At 38.5% G+C, this 19731-nt stretch overlaps 1 protein-coding gene across 3 annotated transcripts in view; it reads left to right on the plus strand.

The window, feature by feature from the left end:
- JADE3 (jade family PHD finger 3) overlaps window positions 1-19731 on the plus strand; it is a 127102-nt gene that overhangs the window by 44619 nt on the left and 62752 nt on the right. For all 3 annotated transcript variants that reach the window (XM_058535722.1, XM_058535724.1, XM_058535723.1), the window contains exons 2-3: window positions 13280-13336; window positions 14104-14183. In XM_058535722.1, the coding sequence (XP_058391705.1) occupies window positions 13291-13336; window positions 14104-14183 (126 nt within the window). In that variant the 5' untranslated portion in view covers window positions 13280-13290. The remainder of the gene's footprint in view (window positions 1-13279; window positions 13337-14103; window positions 14184-19731) is intronic.

Here is a 19731-nt window from a genome sequence, read left to right on the forward strand (position 1 = left end):
GTCTGCTGCATCGGTTGTGGGTGGCGTGGGGGACAGATACCTTGAAATCTTACAAGTATTTTTTTCTAATTATAAATGCCCTTATATGTATACTGTAAAAATGTGGAGAATGGAAAAAAATTGGAAAGAATGTTTTTATCACCCAGAAATCCATCACTTCAATGTAAATGTTAGTAAATTCGTTTATGGCCTTCATGTATTTTCTATATATTTCACTTCATAGATGTAATCTCACTATAAACCAATTTTCATACTGTTTTTTCCACTTAACATTTTAACATAAACGTTTCCCTGTATACCATGTTTAAATAATTGAATGAAATACCATAATATTAATATACTTTAATTATTCCTCTTTTGTTTGATAGCTAGGTTTCATTTATTATTTTTATTATGGAATTTTAATGTAAATTTTGGTTCATAAATCATTTTCTGTGTTTTGGATTATTTTTCAAAGATGAATGTTGAAAGTAGAATTCCTGGGTCAAAGAGTATGAATGTGTTTAAAGTTGAGCCTTAGATTATTTTTTTAAGCTGCTGCATGGCCCTGCAGAGGGCAGTGAATAGGGGCTTCTTGCACTGACCATGCATTTCAGAAATATATCTTTTGAGCACATAGAAGGAAAGGAAAGGGCTGTGTTTGAGTTAATCACTTTTCCTTGCCTGCCTGCTCTTCTGTGGGAATATTAATGGGGAGTCAAGTAGCCACCAAACCACAGACTTAGATTCCAGTCCCAAATAATCCCAGTTGGGTTGACTTCCAGACAGTGCTCCTTTAAAAGGGAATTTCACGCAAGGAAGGCATTTACTTTATACATTTGTATTTTGCCTAGCTTACAATCACTGTTAAAATAAATCAGCATGCTATTAATCATTTTGCTTGAGATTATAATAGGAATAAGATCTGAAAACTGCTGTCAAATTACTGTTCCCAAGGGTGCAAGGTGAGAGCTGGTGCACATTTCATTTCTACCAAAACAAAGGAATACTCATTGTGTGAGGTAAGGAAGAAAAGAATGCCCTTATAAAATCTGTACCCAAAATAGAGGACTAGAAAATAAACAGCTGAATAATATATCCAAATGTAAGACATCGAAGCACATCGTGAACTTACTCCAAGATTGCACTGTACTTATTGATGGTTTTGCTTAACAAAAAATTTTATTCTAAAGTACTTTTTAAAGTACTTTAAAGTACTGTACCACTTAAAGAAGATTCACATGTTGTCTTAAGTAGGAGTGCCTGGAAGCAGAACCTGAGAGTATTGGAATGTACATGATTTATTGAGGGAGTGCTCTCAGGAGAAACCTATAAGGGAGTAAGGACAAGATGGTAGGGAAGAGGAAAGAGCTAAAGTAAGGGTACGGTCTTAGGAAAGTCTAGCTTTAGTCTCTTTTGGTTAGGGGGCATGCAGAACAATTATTAACTGCAGGCTGCCCCTGGGAGGGAGATAGGGAGAGTATAATCTCCCTGGCGAGACTCCAGTTCTTGGGGAGGCAGATAGCTGTGAGCCATTAGGGGCCAACAGGCAGTGGCTGAGAGGTGGGTATCCTAGGTAGGTAAAGGGGATCTGGGTGGGGCACCACAGCATATATTACTCTTTTGTATGTTTACTTTGTGTAGTAAGACCTGGGAGTAAGAGACGAATGTGACATAGTTCTTGCTTTGAAGATGGTTGTGGTCTAGTGGCAGAGTTGACCATGTAAAAAATATTTACAGTGCTAGTAAGGTGCTTTTTACATGGACAGAAGCATGTACAGAGACTTGGATAGAAAGCAAAGAAATGACTAATTGTGGGAGAGGGTAGCTTCACTGAGAAGATCCAACAAATGGGTAGGACCAAGTTGGGGGAAAATGGGCTAGTCAGGGTAAACAGAGAGGGAACTGTAAACAGAAGGAAGAGCCCCATGCAGAGGCCAGTAAGTATGAAACAAGATGATGTGTTCATGGAATCACATGGGGCATAGCATGTGCGGAAGGCAGGAGAACAGCAGCTAATGAGGCCTGACAGATTGGAGCCAGAATATTGTGGGCCTCAAAGGCCGTGCTGAAGAGGCTGGGCTTAGAAGGGGTAGCATTCCTGCTGTCGTCCCCCCAGCCTGCCTCACATCTCGGGGTCAACTTGGAGTGTCCATTCCCTATATACCTGCCACCTCTGCCCTCTGGTGGCCATGTGGCTCCAGACATGTCGCTTAGCCTTCTGAGCCCCAATTTCCTCATCTGTAAAATGGCTGGTAATGATGATATTTGTAGGACTGTTGTGATTAGAAATAATAAATAAAGATGGATCTAAAGATTTACCGTCATGGAATCATTCTGCTGATATTTACTGTTCTTTGTCATTTTCCTGTCACAGAAACAGACCTGTCTAAGGTCAATGGACTATAACTACCCAGACTCAAACATTTGCTTGCTTTGTTTTCTTTTCTAAAAATCATTAGCAACCAAGTTTTTTATTTTCCAGGACTGGTATTACTGGTGCCTAGGCTCTTTACTGATATACAAGATTTTTTGTTTCTATCTATAATAAAATATGATTGTTACTGTAATAGTTTAAAAAGAACATCTAATTTTGCAGATGCTTAAAAATCTGCACATTCCTCAGTCATGAACAGTTTGGTAACTCACTTAAAGAACAGAATATTATAGAAAATGGAGACATTGTTTTGGCCAAAGTACATAAGATGAGAGGAGTATCTTATCTTACAAGAAGTCTTAGATCTCCTGAAACTCGCAGGAAAGTGAGGAGAGAGCATCCATGCTCAGTTGGAATTCTTCACTGAGAGTTTTTAAAGAATAAAAGTATTTCTTCTATGGTATTTACTGCTTTCAATCCCAGTATGAGTTATCCATATGGAGGTTATGTTCAATAGACACAGAATTTTTCTGTTACTACTCCTCTTGACTCTGCCTAAAAATTTCTCATTGGTAAAATGTTACAATATTTTTTATGTTTTTTAAGCTTTATTGAGGTATAATTTACATACTATAAAATTCATCTATTTTAAATATATGATTCAGTGGGTCTTAGTATATTTACAGGGTTTTGCATCCATCACTGCTCTCCAATTTTAGAACATTTCTGTCACCCCAAAAAGAAGGTTTGTGCCCATCTGCAGTCAGTCTGCATTTCCACTCCCAGCCCTAGGCAACCACTAATCTACTTCCTGTCTCTATAGATATGCCTACTCTGGATATTTCATATAAATGGAATCATACAATAAGTGATCTTGTGTTTATGACTTCTTTCACTGAGCATAATGTTTTTGCTAAGTTTTTTTTTTTACGTTTTATATTTGTTTTACATGTTGTAGCATGTATCCATACTTTGTTCCTTTTTATTGCTGAGTAGTATTCCATGGTATAGATGTACCACAGATTGTTTAACCATTCACCTATTGAAAGACATCTGAGTTGTTTCCATTTTTGGGCTATTATGAATAAAGCTGTTATAAACATTTGTGTACAGGTTTTTGTGTATACATAAATTTTCATTTCTCTGGTATAAATGCCCAGGAGTGCAATTGCTGGGTCCTATGGTAGTTGCATGTTTAATTTTTAAATAGGCAAATTGTTTTCTAGAATAGCTGTACCATTTTACATTCCCACCAGCAATGTATAAGTGATACAGTTTCTTCACATCTTCTCTACCATTTGAATCTTCACTTTTATTTCAGCCATTATGGTTTTAGTTTGCATTTCCGTAATGGCTAATGATATCAAACATCTCATCTGCTTATTTGCCATTTGTATTGCTTTTTGATAAAATGTCTGTTTGAGTCTTTTGCCCATTTTTAATTGAATCATTTGTTTCCTTACTGTTGAGTTTTGAGAGTTCTTTACATATTCTGGATACAAGTCCATTGTCAGATATGTGGTTTGTAAATATTTTGTCCAGTTCTGTAGCTTGTTTTTGTATCTTCTTAGCAGAATCTTTCTGAGAACAAGTTTTTCATTTTGATGAAGGTGAATTTTTCTCTGACGGGTCATGCTTTTGGCGTCAAGTCTAAGAACTCTTTGCTTGTTAGCTCTAGATCCTGAAGATTTTCTCCTATGTTTTTCTAAAAGTTCTATAGTTTTGTGTGTGTGTGTGTGTGTGTGTGTGTGTGTGTGTGAGAGAGAGAGAGAGAGAGAGAGAGAGAGAGAGAGAGAGAAAGATTAGCCCTGAGTTAACATCTGTTGCCAATTCTTCTCTTTTTGCTGAGGAAGATTGGCCCCGAGCTAACATCTGTGCCCATCTTCCTCTATTGTATATGTGGGATGCCTGCTACAGCATGGCTTGATAAGCCATGTGTGCGTCTGCGCCCGGCATCCAAACCCACAAATCCCGGGCCACCAAAGTGGAGCATGCGAACTTAACCACTATGCCACCGGGCTGGCCCCTAAAAGTTCTATAGTTTTAATTTAAGTCCGTGTTCCGTTTTGAGTTAACTGTTGTATAAGGTATGAGACTTAGGTTGAGATTTTGTTTGTTTGTTTTTTACTATTGCTCCAGTACCATTTGTTGAAAAGGTATCTTTCCTCCATTGAATTATTTTTCTATCTTTGTCAGAAATCTTTTGGACATATTTGTGTGGGAGTATATTTGCTTTTAATAATGCAAAAATATATTAGATTTGGTGGGCAGAATAGCAGACCCCCAAAGATGTCTATGCCCTGATCCCTGGAACCTATAAATATGTTAGGTTACATGGCAAAGGAAAATCAGGGTTGCTAATCAGCTGACTTTATGTATTTATTTTTGTGTGTGTGATAGCCCTGAGCTAACATCCTATGCCAATCCTTATCTTTTTGCTGAGGAAGACTGGCCCTGGGCTAACATCTGTGCGCATCTTCCTCCACTTGATATGGGACGGCACCACCGCATGGCTTGATAAGCGGTGCGTCGGTGCACGCCAGGGATCTGAACTCCTGGCTGCCACGGTGGAGTGTGCGCACTTAACTGCTACGCCACTGGGCTGGGCCCAGCTAACTTTAAAATAGAGACATTATCCTGGATTATCTGGGTGAGCCTGATGTAATCACAAGGGTCCTTAAAAGTGGAAGAGGGAGGCATAAAAGAAGGGTCAGAGAATGAGATGTGATGACAGAAGCAGGGTCAGAGAGATGCACTGTTGCTGGCTTTGAAGATTGAGGAAGATGGCCAGGATCCAAGGAATGTGAGTGGCCTCTAGAAGATGGAAAAGGCAAGGAAATGGATTCTCTCCTAGAGCCTCCAGAAAGGAGTGCAGCTCTGCCGACATCTTGATTTTAGCCCAGTAATACCTATATCAGACTTGTGACGCACTGAACTATAAGATAATAAATTTGTGTTTTAAGCTGCTGAATTTGTAGTAACTTGTTCCTGCAACAATAGGATACTAATAAATGGATATTTTAGAAAAGATCCCTTGATAATAGGATTTTAAATGTTTGGGCACACCATTTATCTGGAAAGTTTACATATATGGAACGTCCCGATGATATCAGACAGATGGAGTGCTGCTCTAGGTAAATTTGTGCATTCAATAGGGAATAATTAGAGAATATATTACTTTTATTTTTGTTTAAATTTCTACATTCATTGTGTCTTTACACGTTTTTGATGGGAAGTGTTTTGTTATTGTTGTTTTTGTTTGCATTCCAGAAGAGTATTTGAATGTCTTAAGTTTCGCACCAAGGAGCCAGATGTAGCCCCAAAAGTTTATTTGATGGGAGGATAACATTCTTTTTAAAGAAATATTCTTCATTTTGCAATATATACAAATATTGAATGATTATGTTGTACTCCTGAAATTAATATAGTGTTATTTCAATTATGTCTCAATTTAAAAAAAAATATTCAGACTGATTTAAGGGGAAAAGAGAAGACCACAAATAGGAAAAATTATCTATTTCCATGATAAGAACGTAATGGATACAAATGCACAAAAAAGAGGTTAGATATGATATCAAAAACATAAAAGGAGGGAGGAGGGGAGTTAAAGAGTAGAACTTTCAGACAGAGGTCAAACTAAAGAGACCATCAATTCTGTATAGAAGAAGAAAGGAACAGAGAAGGACTACTAAAACACTGAGAAAAAAAAAAGTTAAAAAATGGTAGTAAGTACATACTTATCAATAGCTACTTTAAACATCAATGGACTAAATGCTCCAATCAAAAGGCATAGGGTTTCTGATCAGATAAAACACCAAGACCCATATATATGCTGCATACAAGAGACACACTTCAGACCTAAAGACACTCACAAACTGAAAGTGAAGGGATGGAAAAAGATACTCCACGCAAATGGCAATGAAAAGAAAGCTGGGGTAGCAGTACTCATATCAGACAAAATAGCCTTTAGAACAAAAACTGTAAAAAGAGACAAAGAAGGGCATTACATAATGATCAAGGGAACAATCCAACAAGAGGATATAACACTTGTAAATATCTACGCACCCAATGTAGGTGCACCTAAATATATAAAGCAATTATTAACAGACATAAAAACAGAAATAGACAGTAACACAGTAATAGTAGGGGACTTTAACACTCCACTTACACTAACGGATAGATCATCCAAACAGAAGATCAATAAGGAAACATTGGCCTTAAATGACACACTAGAACAGAGGGACCTAGTAGATATATACAGAGCATTCCATCCAAAAACCGAAGAATACACGTTCTTTTCAAATGCACATGGAACATTCTCCAGGATTGATCACATATTAGGCCACAAAACAAGTCTCCATAAATTTAAGAAGATTGAAATAATACCAAGCATCTTTTCTGACCACAGTGGTATGAAACTAGAAATCAACTATAGGAAGAAAATCAGAAAAGCCACAAATACGTGGAGATTAAACAAAATCCTACTGAACAACGACTGGGTCAACGAAGAAATCAAAAAATACCTGGAGACAAATGAAAATGAAAATACGACATGCCAGAATTTATGGGATACAGCAAAAGTGGTTCTAAGAGGGAAGTTTATAGTGATACAGGCCTATCTCAACAAACAAGAAAAATCTCAAATAAACAATCTAACAATGCACCTAAAGGAACTGGAAAAACAGGAACAAACAAAGCCAAAAATCAGTAGAAGAAGGGAAATAATAAAAATCAGAACAGAAATAAATGAACTAGAGACCAAAAACACAATAGAAAAAATTAATAAAACCAAGAGCTGGTTCTTTGAAAAGATCAACAAAATTGACAAACCTTTAGCTAGACTCACCAAGAAAAAAAGAGAGAAGGCACAAATAAGTAAAATCAGAAATGAAAGAGGAGAAATTACAACAGACACCTCAGAAATACAAAAGATTGTAAGAGAATACTATGAAAAGCTATATGCCAACCAATTCAACAATCTGGAAGAAATGGATAAATTCTTAGAATCATACAACCTTCCAAAACCGGATCAAGAAGAAGTAGAGAATTTGAATAGACCAATCACCAGTAAGGAGATCGAAACAGTAATCAAAAACCTCCCCAAAAATGAAAGTCCAGGACCAGACGACTTCCCTGGTGAATTCTACCAAACATTCAAAGAAGACTTAATACCTGTCCTTCTCAAACTCTTCCAAAAAATTGAGGAGGGGGGGAGGCTCCCTAACTCATTCTATGAAGCCGACATTACCCTGATACCAAAACCAGACAAGGACAGCACAAAAAAAGAAAATTACAGGCCAATATCACTGATGAACATCGATGCAAAAATCCTCAACAAAATACCAGCAAATCGCATAAACAATACGTTAAAAAGATTATACACCATGATCAAGTGGGATTTATTCCAGGTATGCAGGGATGGTTAAACATTCGCAAATCAATCAACGTGATACACCACATTAATAAAATGAAGAATAAAAGTCACATGATCATCTCAATAGATGCAGAGAAAGCATTTGACAAGATACAGCATCCATTTATGATAAAAACTCTGAATAAAATGGGTATAGAAGGAAAACTACCTCAACATAATAAAGACCATATATGAGAAACCCACAGCTAATATCATCCTCAATGGTGAAAAACTGAAAGCTATCCCTCTAAGAACAGGAGCCAGACAAGGATGCCCACTGTCACCACTCCTATTTAACATAGTACTGGAAGTCCTAGCCAGAGCAATCAGGCAAGAGCAAGAAATAAAAGAGATCCAAATTGGAAAGGAAGAAGTGAAACTGTCACTATTTGCAGATGACATGATTTTGTATATAGAAAATCCTAAGGAATCCACCAGAAAACTTTTAGAAGTAATAAACGAATATGGTAAAGTTGCAGGATACAAAATCAACATACAAAAATCAGTTGCATTTCTGTACACTAACAACGAAGTAGCAGAAAGAGAAATTAAGAATACCATCCCATTTACAATTGCAACAAAAAGAATAAAATACCTAGGAATAAACTTAACCAAAGAGGTGAAAGAGCTGTACACGGAAAACTATAAAACATTTCTGAAAGAAATTGAAGAAGACACAAAGAAATGGAAAGATATTCCGTGCTCTTGGACTGGAAGAATTAACATAGTTAAGATGTCCATACTTCCTAAAGCCATCTATAGATTCAGTGCAATCCCTATCGAAGTTCCAACAACATTTTTCACAGAAATAGAACAAAGAATCCTAAAATTTATATGGAACAACAGAAGACCCCAAATAGCTAAAGGAATCCTGAGAAAAAAGAACAAAGCTGGAGGTATCACACTCCCTGATTTCAAAATATACTACAAAGCTATAGTAACCAAAACAGCATGGTACTGGCACAAAAACAGACACACAGATCAATGGAATAGAATCGAAAGCCCACAAATAAACCCACACATCTATGGACAGCTAATCTTTGACAAAGGAGCCAAGAACACACAATGGAGAAAAGAAAGTCTCTTCAACAAATGGTGTTGGGAAAACTGGATAGCCACATGCAAAAAAATGAAAGTAGACCCTTACCTTACACCATACACAAAAATTAACTCCACATGGATTAAAGACTTGAATGTAAAACCTGAAACCATGAAACTTCTAGAAGAAAACATAGGCAGTACGCTCTTCGACATCGGTCTTAGTAACGTATTTTCAAGCACCATGTCTGACCGGGCAAGAGAAACAATAGAAAAAATAAACAAATGGGACTACATCAAACTAATAAGCTTCTGCACAGCAAAGGAAACCATCAACAAAACGAAAAGACAACCTAACAATTGGAAGATGTTTGCAAACCATACATCTGATAAGGGCTTAACCTCCAAAATATATAAAGAACTCATGCATCTCAACAACAAAAAAACTACCAACCCAATTAAAAAATGGGCAAAAGACCTGAACAGACATTTCTCCAAAGAAGATATACAGATAACCAACAAACACATGAAAAGATGTTCAAAATCACTAACTATCAGGGAAATGCAAATCAAAACTACAATGAGATATCACCTCACGCCCGTCAGAATGGCTATAATTAACAAGACAGGAAACAGCATGTGTTGGAGAGGATGTGGAGAGAAGGGAACTCTCATACACTGCTGGTGGGAGTGCAAACTGGTGCAGCCACTAGGGAAAACAGTATGGAGATTCCTCAAAAAATCAAGGATAGAACTACCATATGATCCAGCTATTCCACTGCTGGGTATTTATCCAAAGAACTTGAAAACACCAGTGCATAAAGATACATCGCCCCTGTGTTCGTTGCAGCGTTATTCACAACAGCCAAGACTTGGAAGCAACCTAAGTGCCCATCAAGGGACGAATGGATAAAGAAGATGTGGTATATATACACAATGGAATACTACTCAGCCATAAGAAACGATGAAATCCAGCCATTTGTGACAACATGGGTGGACATTGAGGGTATAATGCAAAGTGAAATAAGTCAGAGGGAGAACGTCAAATACCGTATGATTTCCTTCATTAAGTAGTAGATAATAACAACAATAAACAAACACATAGGGACAGAGATTGGATTGGTGGTTACCAGAGGGGAAGGGGGGAGGGAGGAGGGCGAAAGGGATAATTCAGTTCATGTGTGTGGTGATGGGTTGTAATTAGTATTTTGGTGGTGAACATGACGTAATCTATGCAGAAGTGGAAGTGTAGTGATGTACACCTGAAATTTATACAATGTTGTAGACCAATATTACTGCAGTAAACAAAAAATTAAAAAAAATATATATATATTCATTTGACTTTAACAGACAAATAGAAGGTTGATTAATGATTTTGGTACTTGTGCTAATCCTGTCAGTTTTTAAAATAACGGCTTTATCAAGATATAATTTACATACGTATAGTTTGCCCATTTAAAGTGTACAATTTCATGATTCTTAATATATTCACTGATATGTGCAAACATCACTACAGAGCACTTTGAATAGCTTATGTCACTGCCTTCTGCCTTCCATTGTTTCTGATGAGAAGTCAGCTGTTAATCTTATTGGGGTTCCCTTAGCAGTGAGGAGTCATTTTTTCCCTTGCTCCTTTCAGATTTTCACCTCATCTGGCTTTCAGCAGTTTTACCATGATGTATGTGTAGGTCTCTTTGCAGACGAAAGTAGTACTGGTATAAACTACTTGGAGTTTGTTGAGTTTCCTGGATGTGCAAATTAATGTTTTTCAGTAAAGTTGGGAAGTTTTCCATCATTTTTTTGGATATTTTTTTCTGCTCCTTTCTCTTTCTCTTTTCCTTCTGGTACTCCCGTTACATATATGTTGGTGTACTTAATGGTGTCCCACATTTCTCTGAGGTTTTGTTCATTTTTCTTCATCTTTTTTAATCTGTTCTTTGACTTGCATAATCTCTATTGATCTGTTTCAAGTTCACTAATTCTTTCTTATGCCAGTTCAAATCTTCTGTTGAGCCCCTTTAGTGAATTTTTCAGTTCAGTTATTGTACTTTTCAATGTCAGAATTACTATTTGGTTCTTTTATATACTTTCTCTCTCTTTAGTGATATTCTTACCTTCCTTTACTTTAATTATGGTTTTCCTTGGTTCTTTGAACATGTTTATATGGCTAATTTGAAGTCTTTCCCAGTTAAATCTGACATCTGGTTGCTCTCACAGGCAGTTTCTGTTGCCTGCTTTTTTGCTAGTGTATAGGTCATACTTTCCTGTTTCTTTGCATGTCTCATAATTTTTTGTTGGAAACTGGACATTTTAGATAATATAATGTAGCAACTCTGAGTACTGGCACCAGCTCCCCCCTCCCAGGGTTCTTTATTGTTATTTGTTGATTCTTTAGTGACTAACTGGATTATTTGAAGTCTGTTTACTCCCCACCCTTTGCCCTGCAGTGTAAAGTTTTGATGTTGCTTCTTAGGGGTGCAGCCTTTGGTGTGTCCACAGTCACTCTGGGATGACACTGGTTGTGGCGGGCCTCCTTTTGACTGTCTCTTTCCCTGACCACACCCAGCTGTTATACTCCACTAATTGCTGGCTGATTGCTCTGTTGTTTTTAATAATTCCCTGGAGCATAAATTGCTCCCCAAACTGATCCAGTCAAGTTAGGGCTCCTTTGACAGGATGGTTCCCTAGATCAGTATTTTGAGATTATGCTGACCCCAGGATGCTTCCTCTCAGCTGTCTCTTTCCCTGGTTCTCTCCGGCATGCTAGCCAGCCTACGCTTGAACTTCTTCACACTCTGTTGCAAATGAGGTCAGTTCCATTGCTGGGAGATTTGGACCCCTCTATTCTATGGCCTGCTTCTCCCCCTAGGCAAAATCTCTGAGCCACAGCTCTGGTGTGCTTCCCTCTGAGTGGCAGCCTCAGGTCTCCTAGGTTTGCCTCTCTTGATGTAGAGCCCCTACTCCACGAGCCAGGGCCAGAACAACTGGGGCCTCAGTATTCTTGGTGTCACCACACCCAAGGCATAGCCTCCATCCCATGAGTAGGGGCCACCTGGAAGAAAGGAGCCCCCACCTGTTAGCCACAGTTGTCTGGAACTTAGCCTCAGAAAAAGGTAGCTGGGGGCAAGATGAGAAATGTTGATGTCCTGCTCCTCCCAGGAAGAAAGCCTTGCAACTGGGAGCTGGGGGAGAGGGAGCTCTGTGTTCTTGGCTGCTCCAGTCTGGTGTGAGATCTGTGCTGGGAGTAGGGGTGGAGGGAGAAGGTCTAGGTCCAAATACCACAGACTCGTGATTCACTGAGTTATAGTAGATTTCCTTTAATAAATGCTTCTTCATTTGCTCTATGACATTTGGACCATTTCCAGAGATTTTAAATGAGTGGCTTTTTGTTTCTTTTTTTAATAATTTTCTCAGTTTCATTGGGGAGTGGGTCCGCAAAGTTCTTCACACTGTCATGCCAGAAATGGAACTCTATTAGCTTTTTAACATACAGTTTTGTTTCTCTTACTCCTAATTGCTCACAGTGTCCTTGTACTCAGATTTCTTTCTCCTTGGTAGATTGTGAGCGGTTTGAAGGTGGTAGCCCTGACCTTTGTTCTTTGTGGGATCATGATTGCCCCAAGTGGCATTTTGTAGACTGTGGTACGTAAAAGAACGTCAGTTACTGTCTTTTCTAGTTTACATTTTCAGCACTTCCTTTGTGACTTGAAGTGTCTGTCTTCCTTTTTTCCTACACTGTAGTGCTGATGTGTTCCCAGAAAGGTGGTGCCTCTTTTTGTATTTGTCATTGGCCACACACACACAAGGAAGGACACTTAAACCATTAGAAGTTTTAATCAAAAGCATTATGTATTTTTCACAATATAGGAGCTTTCTATAACATTTCTTGTGGTGTATATATAGATATAATTTTAGATTAGGCTAGTTGTTTGCAGGATGAAAGTAAGAAAGGAGGAGAAGGGGCAGGTAGAAAAGCAATTTGGTTGTGCTCTTAAAGGTGGGACATGCCTCACTTGTTCTTTCTTCAGCCAACCATGTGTCATGTCTTTTAACCTTGTGGCTTGACAGCTCTGCCTTTGTGACTGCTTTTTCCTTTCCTGCTCCTCCCTTATTGGGGATCCTTGGCTGGTGATGACCCCATGGCTGCCCCCCTTTGTTTGGGTGGACAGTGGTTATGTGGCCATATGTGAGGCTCCAGCCAATCCTATACTGTTCATTCTCTGCTGCTTGGGCTTCCTCCTAAGGCTAATATGTGGTCTCACTCAATCTTTGACACACTGTGTATTGGAGAATTTGGTAGTCCTCTTCTGCCATCACTCTAGGTCATTTGAGAATATTCTTGACAAAAATCATTTGATTTGTGGGATTTCCCTGCTGCTGCTGCTTCTTAGGATCTGTAGGACAGTGTTGACTGCCCTCTGGAGTGGGTGTGTATGTTTGATTGTTTTATTCAGTGTTGTTCTCTTTCCCAGGATGCTCCAGGATGAAACGCCATAGAACTCTCAGCAGCAGTGACAGTTCAGACGAGAGTGAGTAGAACTGGCCAACAGCTGGTAACCTCTGTATTTATACTCCTTGAAGATTTCTTCTTTGACTTGAGGACAGGCGTTTTCATGCTTCCTTCGATGGTTAAAAAATAATGTTTCTAGGAAGGAAGCTTGTGGTACCATTTTTCTTATTCATTTAAATTTAATTAGAAATAGGTAGGTGAGAGAATTGGTTTTGTGTGGCATATAGCATTTTGTTTTTCACTTTTCATTTACCTAACCAACAAAAGCCAAATCTAATAATGATTTAACAGTGCTTTTCTAGAAGGGAAGAAAGTATGAGAGCATAAATTGTGGGCCCTACAATTCTAATTGTAGCTCAGGTACTAAATGTTTGGCTGGATGAATCATCATTTGTAAAAGGCAACAACCTTATTAACAATAGCATTTGGGGAAGTGCTGAAGGATACACAGATTACTTGTTCCACATTTTTAGTTTTTCCAGTTGCTTTTGCAGATACTTTTTCTCCAGGTGGAACATGAATTGTGTTATTCCAAAATGTTATGAGGTATGATTACACCAAATCAAATCTCCTCAGCATTAGCATTGGTGAAGCTTTTGTATGCTGGGAGGTCACCTGTAAATGTTGTTAAACTACATTATGAGGTTTTCTTGGGTGTGGTTTAACTGTTTTCTTCAGTGGTATGAGATCACTGTGCTCTTCTCCATCATCTTTCATACTGTCTTGGGTGAAATTTATATTAGCGAATAATAATTCTCAGTATTTTTTTCTAATTATCTTTTGCAGGTCCTTCTACTTCCTTTACTTCTGGCTCAATGTATAGGAGCAAGTCAAAAATTCCAAATGAACACAAGAAACCTGCTGAGGTGAGATCAAATATTCAATTTTTAGACTTAAAAAAATGGATAGATAGCTGCCTCCTGCCTGCATAACTACAATACCCAGATCTTGGAGATGTGAGGAGTTGTCTATGTGCCAATGGATAGGTTTGTTTTCTGATGAACCTTTCTGTTTTTCAAGAAAGATTCCATTTTCTTTTCCCTTTGGGAAAACAGTAATCTTCACACTGTGATTTCATTTTGGTGATGACACTTAAGTGCCTGGCTTTAGAATATAAAGCCTCCCCTAACCAAGAAGTCAAAGGGAGCCAGACTTGGGGAATTGAGAAGGACCTGAAGATCTGGCCTATGATTGGAAAGAACTAAGTTGGCAGTTGAGAGGCAGTGCAGGAAGGGATAGATGAGGAGGTTGTGGGTGAAGAAGGGAAGGACTAGGTTGGAGATCTGGGCTGTGGGCTGTGATGGGTCCACACAGGCTTCAGAGCACTGCCAGCGCAGGAAGAACAAGGCACTCCTTGTAAGGCTGGTCGTCTTCTGCCCCCAGGGCAGCAAAATGGTAGAGTTGCACTTGGTAATGGTTTAGTGGATCCTATAGACTTTCCTCTGTGGCAGTTATATGATGAGAAACTGACCTTGTGTATCTTCACTTCTACTATGAGTAGACTTCTTGGCTGCAAGGGAAAAGAGTGTATTAGTTAACTATTACTGCATTACACATTATGACAAAATTAGTGGCTTAAAGCAGCACACATTTATTATCTCAGTTTCTGTGGGTCAGGAGTCCAGGCACAGCATGACTAAGTTCTCTGTTCAAGGTCTCTCAAGGCTGCAGTCAGTGTGCTGGCTGGGCTATGTTCTCATCTGGAGGTTCGACCAGGGAAGAATTCGCTGCCAAGCTCATTCAGCTTGTTGGCAGAATTCATCTCCCTGCAGCTGGAAGACTGAGGTCCCTGGTTTTCTGCTGGCTTGTGGTGAAGGACTATCCTCTGCTCCTAGAGGCCACTTGTAGTTCCTTGCCATGTGGCCTTCTCCATAGATCCTCTCAAAACACGGCAGGTTACTTTTTCAAAGCCAGCAAGGGGAGAGTCGTTTGCTCCAGTCTGCTAAGACTGAGTCTTATATAACATAACATAATCATGGGAATGACATTGCACCATATCTGCCACATAACCTAATCAAGGGGTAGCATCCCATCATGTTTGCCATATTCTTTTGGTGAGAAGCAAGTCACAGGTTACGCCTGCTCTCACACAAGGGGGACATTGCCTTAGGGTGTCAGCCGGAGAGAGTATTTCTCTCTCCCTTTCTCAGAGGTCATTTTTTATTTTTTAGGAAGATTGGCCCTGAGTTAACATCTGTTGCCCATCTTCCTCTTTTTCTTTTTTCTCCCCAAAGCCCCAGTACATAGTTGTGTATCCTAGTTGTAGGTGCTTCTAGTTCTGCTATGTGGGATGCCACCTCAGCATGGCTTGATGAGCAGTGTGTAGTTCCACACCCAGGATCCAAACCTTCAAACCCCAGGCCACCGAAGCAGAGCGCTCGAACTTAATCGCTACGCCACCGGGCGGCCCCTCTCAGAGGTCATTTTTCGTTGCCATCCTTTGCCAGGGATCTTTCTGGGCACAGTAGAATATCAGAGTGTATCTATGTGTGTCTGTGTCATGCAGAAAAACTTAGGGAATAAAATAGGAATGTAAACAGGAGCAGAACAAATTTCCCATCTATCCAGAGGAGGCTTTGACTACAGAATGATGAGAAAGAAACCTTGCTATTTTCCTATTTAAGACAGCTAGTCCTAGAACATAAAGTGACTCAAGAGCTTTGGGTCTTAAGGCCTGCTGCCTCCAGGTCAGAGAGAATAGCAGTCTTTGGTTGCAAAGGATAGGCGACCTGGGCTACTGAAAGCAAATGTTTTTGTTTATGCTTCACATTCTGTTCTATAATATCAGGTTCTCTCTTTTGAACAAAACTAGCCTTGGCATTAAAAGAGATTGGTTCTATGTTTTGCTTTGCTGGTTTATTTCATCTCTCTAAAATAATTTGTTTTGTCATCATAACGTGGACATTATCATACCTACTACCCATAGTTACCATTTATTGAAATTTTTTGTGCCAAGAGCTTTATATTAGATAATCTTGATTGTTTCCCCAAATTAAGCAATTACAAGAATCTCCTTGGATGCTTCCTTCATTTTAAAAATTTGTCTAATAACTTGTTTATGTCAGTATGGACTCGTGTATTTATTTTATACATTGGGTTATAATCCAATACTATGTAATTTATCATGTTGCTTAAATTGTTCCATAAATCAGTGAAATCATCTTATTATTTTTCTCTTTTCAATTCCATTGATTTCTCCTCTTATTTCTATTATTTTCTTCCTTCTTGCTTTAGGTTTATTTTGTTCTTTTTCTAAATTCTTGAGGTGGGTACTTAGGCTATTTGAGATTTTTCTTCTTTTCTAATATAAGAATTTTAGTGCTATAAATTTCCCTTTAAACATTGCTGTAGCTGCATCCTATTAATTTTATGTTTATTTTCACTTTCATCTAGTTCAGTATATTTTTTATTTCCCTTGAGACTTCCTCTTTTTTTTATAATTTTTATTTATTTATTCTTTTCCCCCAAAGCCTCAGTAGATAGTTGTATGTCATAGCTGCACATCCTTCTAGTTGATGTACGTGGGACGCGGCCTCAGCATGGCCAGAGAAGCGGTGCATCGGTGCACGCTCGGGATCCGAACCTGGGCCACCAGCAGCGGAGCGCGCACACCCAACTGCTAAGCCACGGGCCGGCCCGAGACTTCCTCTTTGACCCGTGGATTATTTAGAAGTGTATTGTTTAGTTTCCAAGCATTTAGAGACTTTCCTGCTATCTTTCTGTTATTGATTTCTAGTTTGAGTCTGTTTTTGTCAGAGAACATAGTCTGTGTGATTTCAGTTCTTTTACATTAGCCAAGGTGTGTTTCATGGCCCAGGATGTGGTTTATCTTGGTGAATGTTTCATGGGCACTTGAAAAGAATATTGTTGGTTCCTATTGGTCGATGATGTTCTTCTATATCCTCACTCATTTTCTGCCTAGTGATTTTATCAATTGTTCAGAGAGAGCTGTAGAAGTCTCCAAATGTAATTGTGGATTTGTCTGTTTCTCCTCTCAGTTGTCAGTTTTGCTTTGTGTATTTTGAAGCTCTGTTGTTAGGTGCATACATATTTAGGATTTCTATGTCTTCTTGGTGAATTTATCATCATGTAATGTCCGTCTTTGTCTTTGATAATTTTGTTTGCTTTGAAGTCTGCACTATCTAATATTAATAGTTTCTGGCTTCCTTTTGATTCATGTTTACATGGTATATTTTTTCCATTCTCTTACTTTCAATCTGTAATTATGATTATATTTGAAATGAGTTTCTTATAGATGATATATAGTTGGGTCAGTTTTTAGTCTACTCTTTCAATCCCTTTCTTTTAATTGACATATTTAAACCATTATATTTAATGTAAATTTTGGTATGATTTGGTTTAAGTCTGCCATTTTATTGTTTGTTTTCTATTTTTTTCTCTGTTTTTATGTTCTTCTGTTTTATTTTCTGTCTTCCTGTGGATTACTTGAACATTTTTTTGAATTCCTTGTTGATTCTTCTGTAGTGGTTTTGAGTATATATCTTTGTGTAGATTTTTATTGGTTGCTCTTGTGGAGCAACCTTTAAAAGGGAGGACCTTTTACATACATAACTTATTAGTCTACTGGTCTCTACATTTTACCACTTCGAGTGAAGTATAGAAACCTTACCACTATTTAGATTTGTTTATCCACCCCCCACCTTTATAATATAATTGTCTTAAATATTTTCTCTACATACATTGAGAACTACATTAGGCAATGTTCTAATATTTGTTTCAACCATCAAACATCATTTATAAAACTCAAGAGGAGAAGGGTTTATTATAGTTACTCATATTTTTTATGAGTTTATTATAGTTACTCATATTTTTGCTCTCTTGTTCTTCCTTTATTCCTGATGTTCCCACTTTCCTTTTGTTCATTTCCTTTCTGTTTGAAGAACTTCCTTTAGCCATTTTTTTAGGGTAAGTCTGTTGGTGATAAATTCTCTTAGTTTTTCTTCATTTGAAAATGTCTTGGTTTCACTTTCATTCCTGAAGGATGTTTTCACTTGATAATAGAATTCTGGTTAGACAGGACTTTTATTCCAGCACTTGAAAAATGTGCTGCTTCCATCTGGCATCCATGGTTTCTGATGAGAAATCTGCTCTCATTCAAATAGTTGCTTTCCTGTAGGTAATCAGTCATTTCTTTTCCAGTTGTTTTCAAGACTTTTTTTTGTCTTTAGTTTTCCAAAGTTAGATTATGATGTGCCTGGGCATGGATTTCTTTTGGTTTATCCTGTTTGAGGTTTGATCAGCTTCTTGAATCTAGGTTTATGTCTTCTGCCAAGGTTGGGAAATTGTCAGCCATTATTTCTTCAACTGTTTTTTTGTTTTTGTTTTTTGATGAGGAAGATTAGCCCTGAGCTAACATCTGTTGCCAATCCTCCTCTTTTTTGTGGAGGAAGATTAGCCCTGGGCTAACATCCATGCCCATCCTCCCCTACCTTATATGTGGGATGCCTGCCACAGCATGGCTTGATAAGCGGTGCGTATGCCCATGCCCGGGATCTGAACCCGTAAACCCCGGGCTGCTGAAGCAGAGTGCGTAGACTTAACCACTATGCCACCAGGCCAGCCCCGTCTTCAACTGTTTTTTGTTTTAGCTCCACCTGTTTTCTCCTTCTTTTGGGACTTCAATTGCATGAATGTTAGATCTTTTGTTACTTTCCCACAGGTCCCTCAGACTCTTCATTTTTTTTCAGTGTATATTCTTTCTGTTGATCAGATTGGGTAAACTTCTCTTGTTCACTGATTCTTTATTCTGCTAATTCCATTCTTCTGTTGAGCCTATCCCATGAGTTTGTTATTTCAGTTATTATTCCATTTTAGATTTTCCATTTGGTTATTCTTTATATCCTCTATTTCTTTGCTGAAACTTTCAATTTATTTGTTTCATAAGTGTTTGTAATTTCTTGCTGAAGCATTTTGTTGATGGCTGCTTTAAAATCCTTGTCAGATAATTCCAACATCTGTGTCATCTTGATGTTGGTGTCTATTGATTGTCTCTTCTCATTCCCAGTTCTTTTTTTTTTTTTTTTGGTGAGAAAGATCGGCCCTGAGCCAACATCTGCCAATCCTCCTCTTTTTTGCTGAGGAGGACCGGCCCTGGGCTAACATCTGTGCCCATCTTCCTCTACTTTATATGGGATGCCGCCACAGCATGGCTTAACAAGCAGTGTGTCAGTGCGCACCCGGGATCCGAACCGGCGAACTCTGGGCCGCCACAGCAGAGCGTGCACACTCAACCGCTTGCACCACTGGGCCGGCCCCTCATTCCCAGTTCTTAGTATGATGAGTGATTTTCTATGGTATCCTGGACTTTTTTGGTATTATGTTATCAGAGGCTAAGTCTTATTTAAATCTGTTTTAGCAGGCCTCCATAATAACCAGGCCAGTGGGGAAGAGGGA

This window comes from Diceros bicornis, chromosome X, assembly GCF_020826845.1.
Source record: "Diceros bicornis minor isolate mBicDic1 chromosome X, mDicBic1.mat.cur, whole genome shotgun sequence".
In the NCBI taxonomy this organism is placed as follows: domain Eukaryota; kingdom Metazoa; phylum Chordata; class Mammalia; order Perissodactyla; family Rhinocerotidae; genus Diceros; species Diceros bicornis.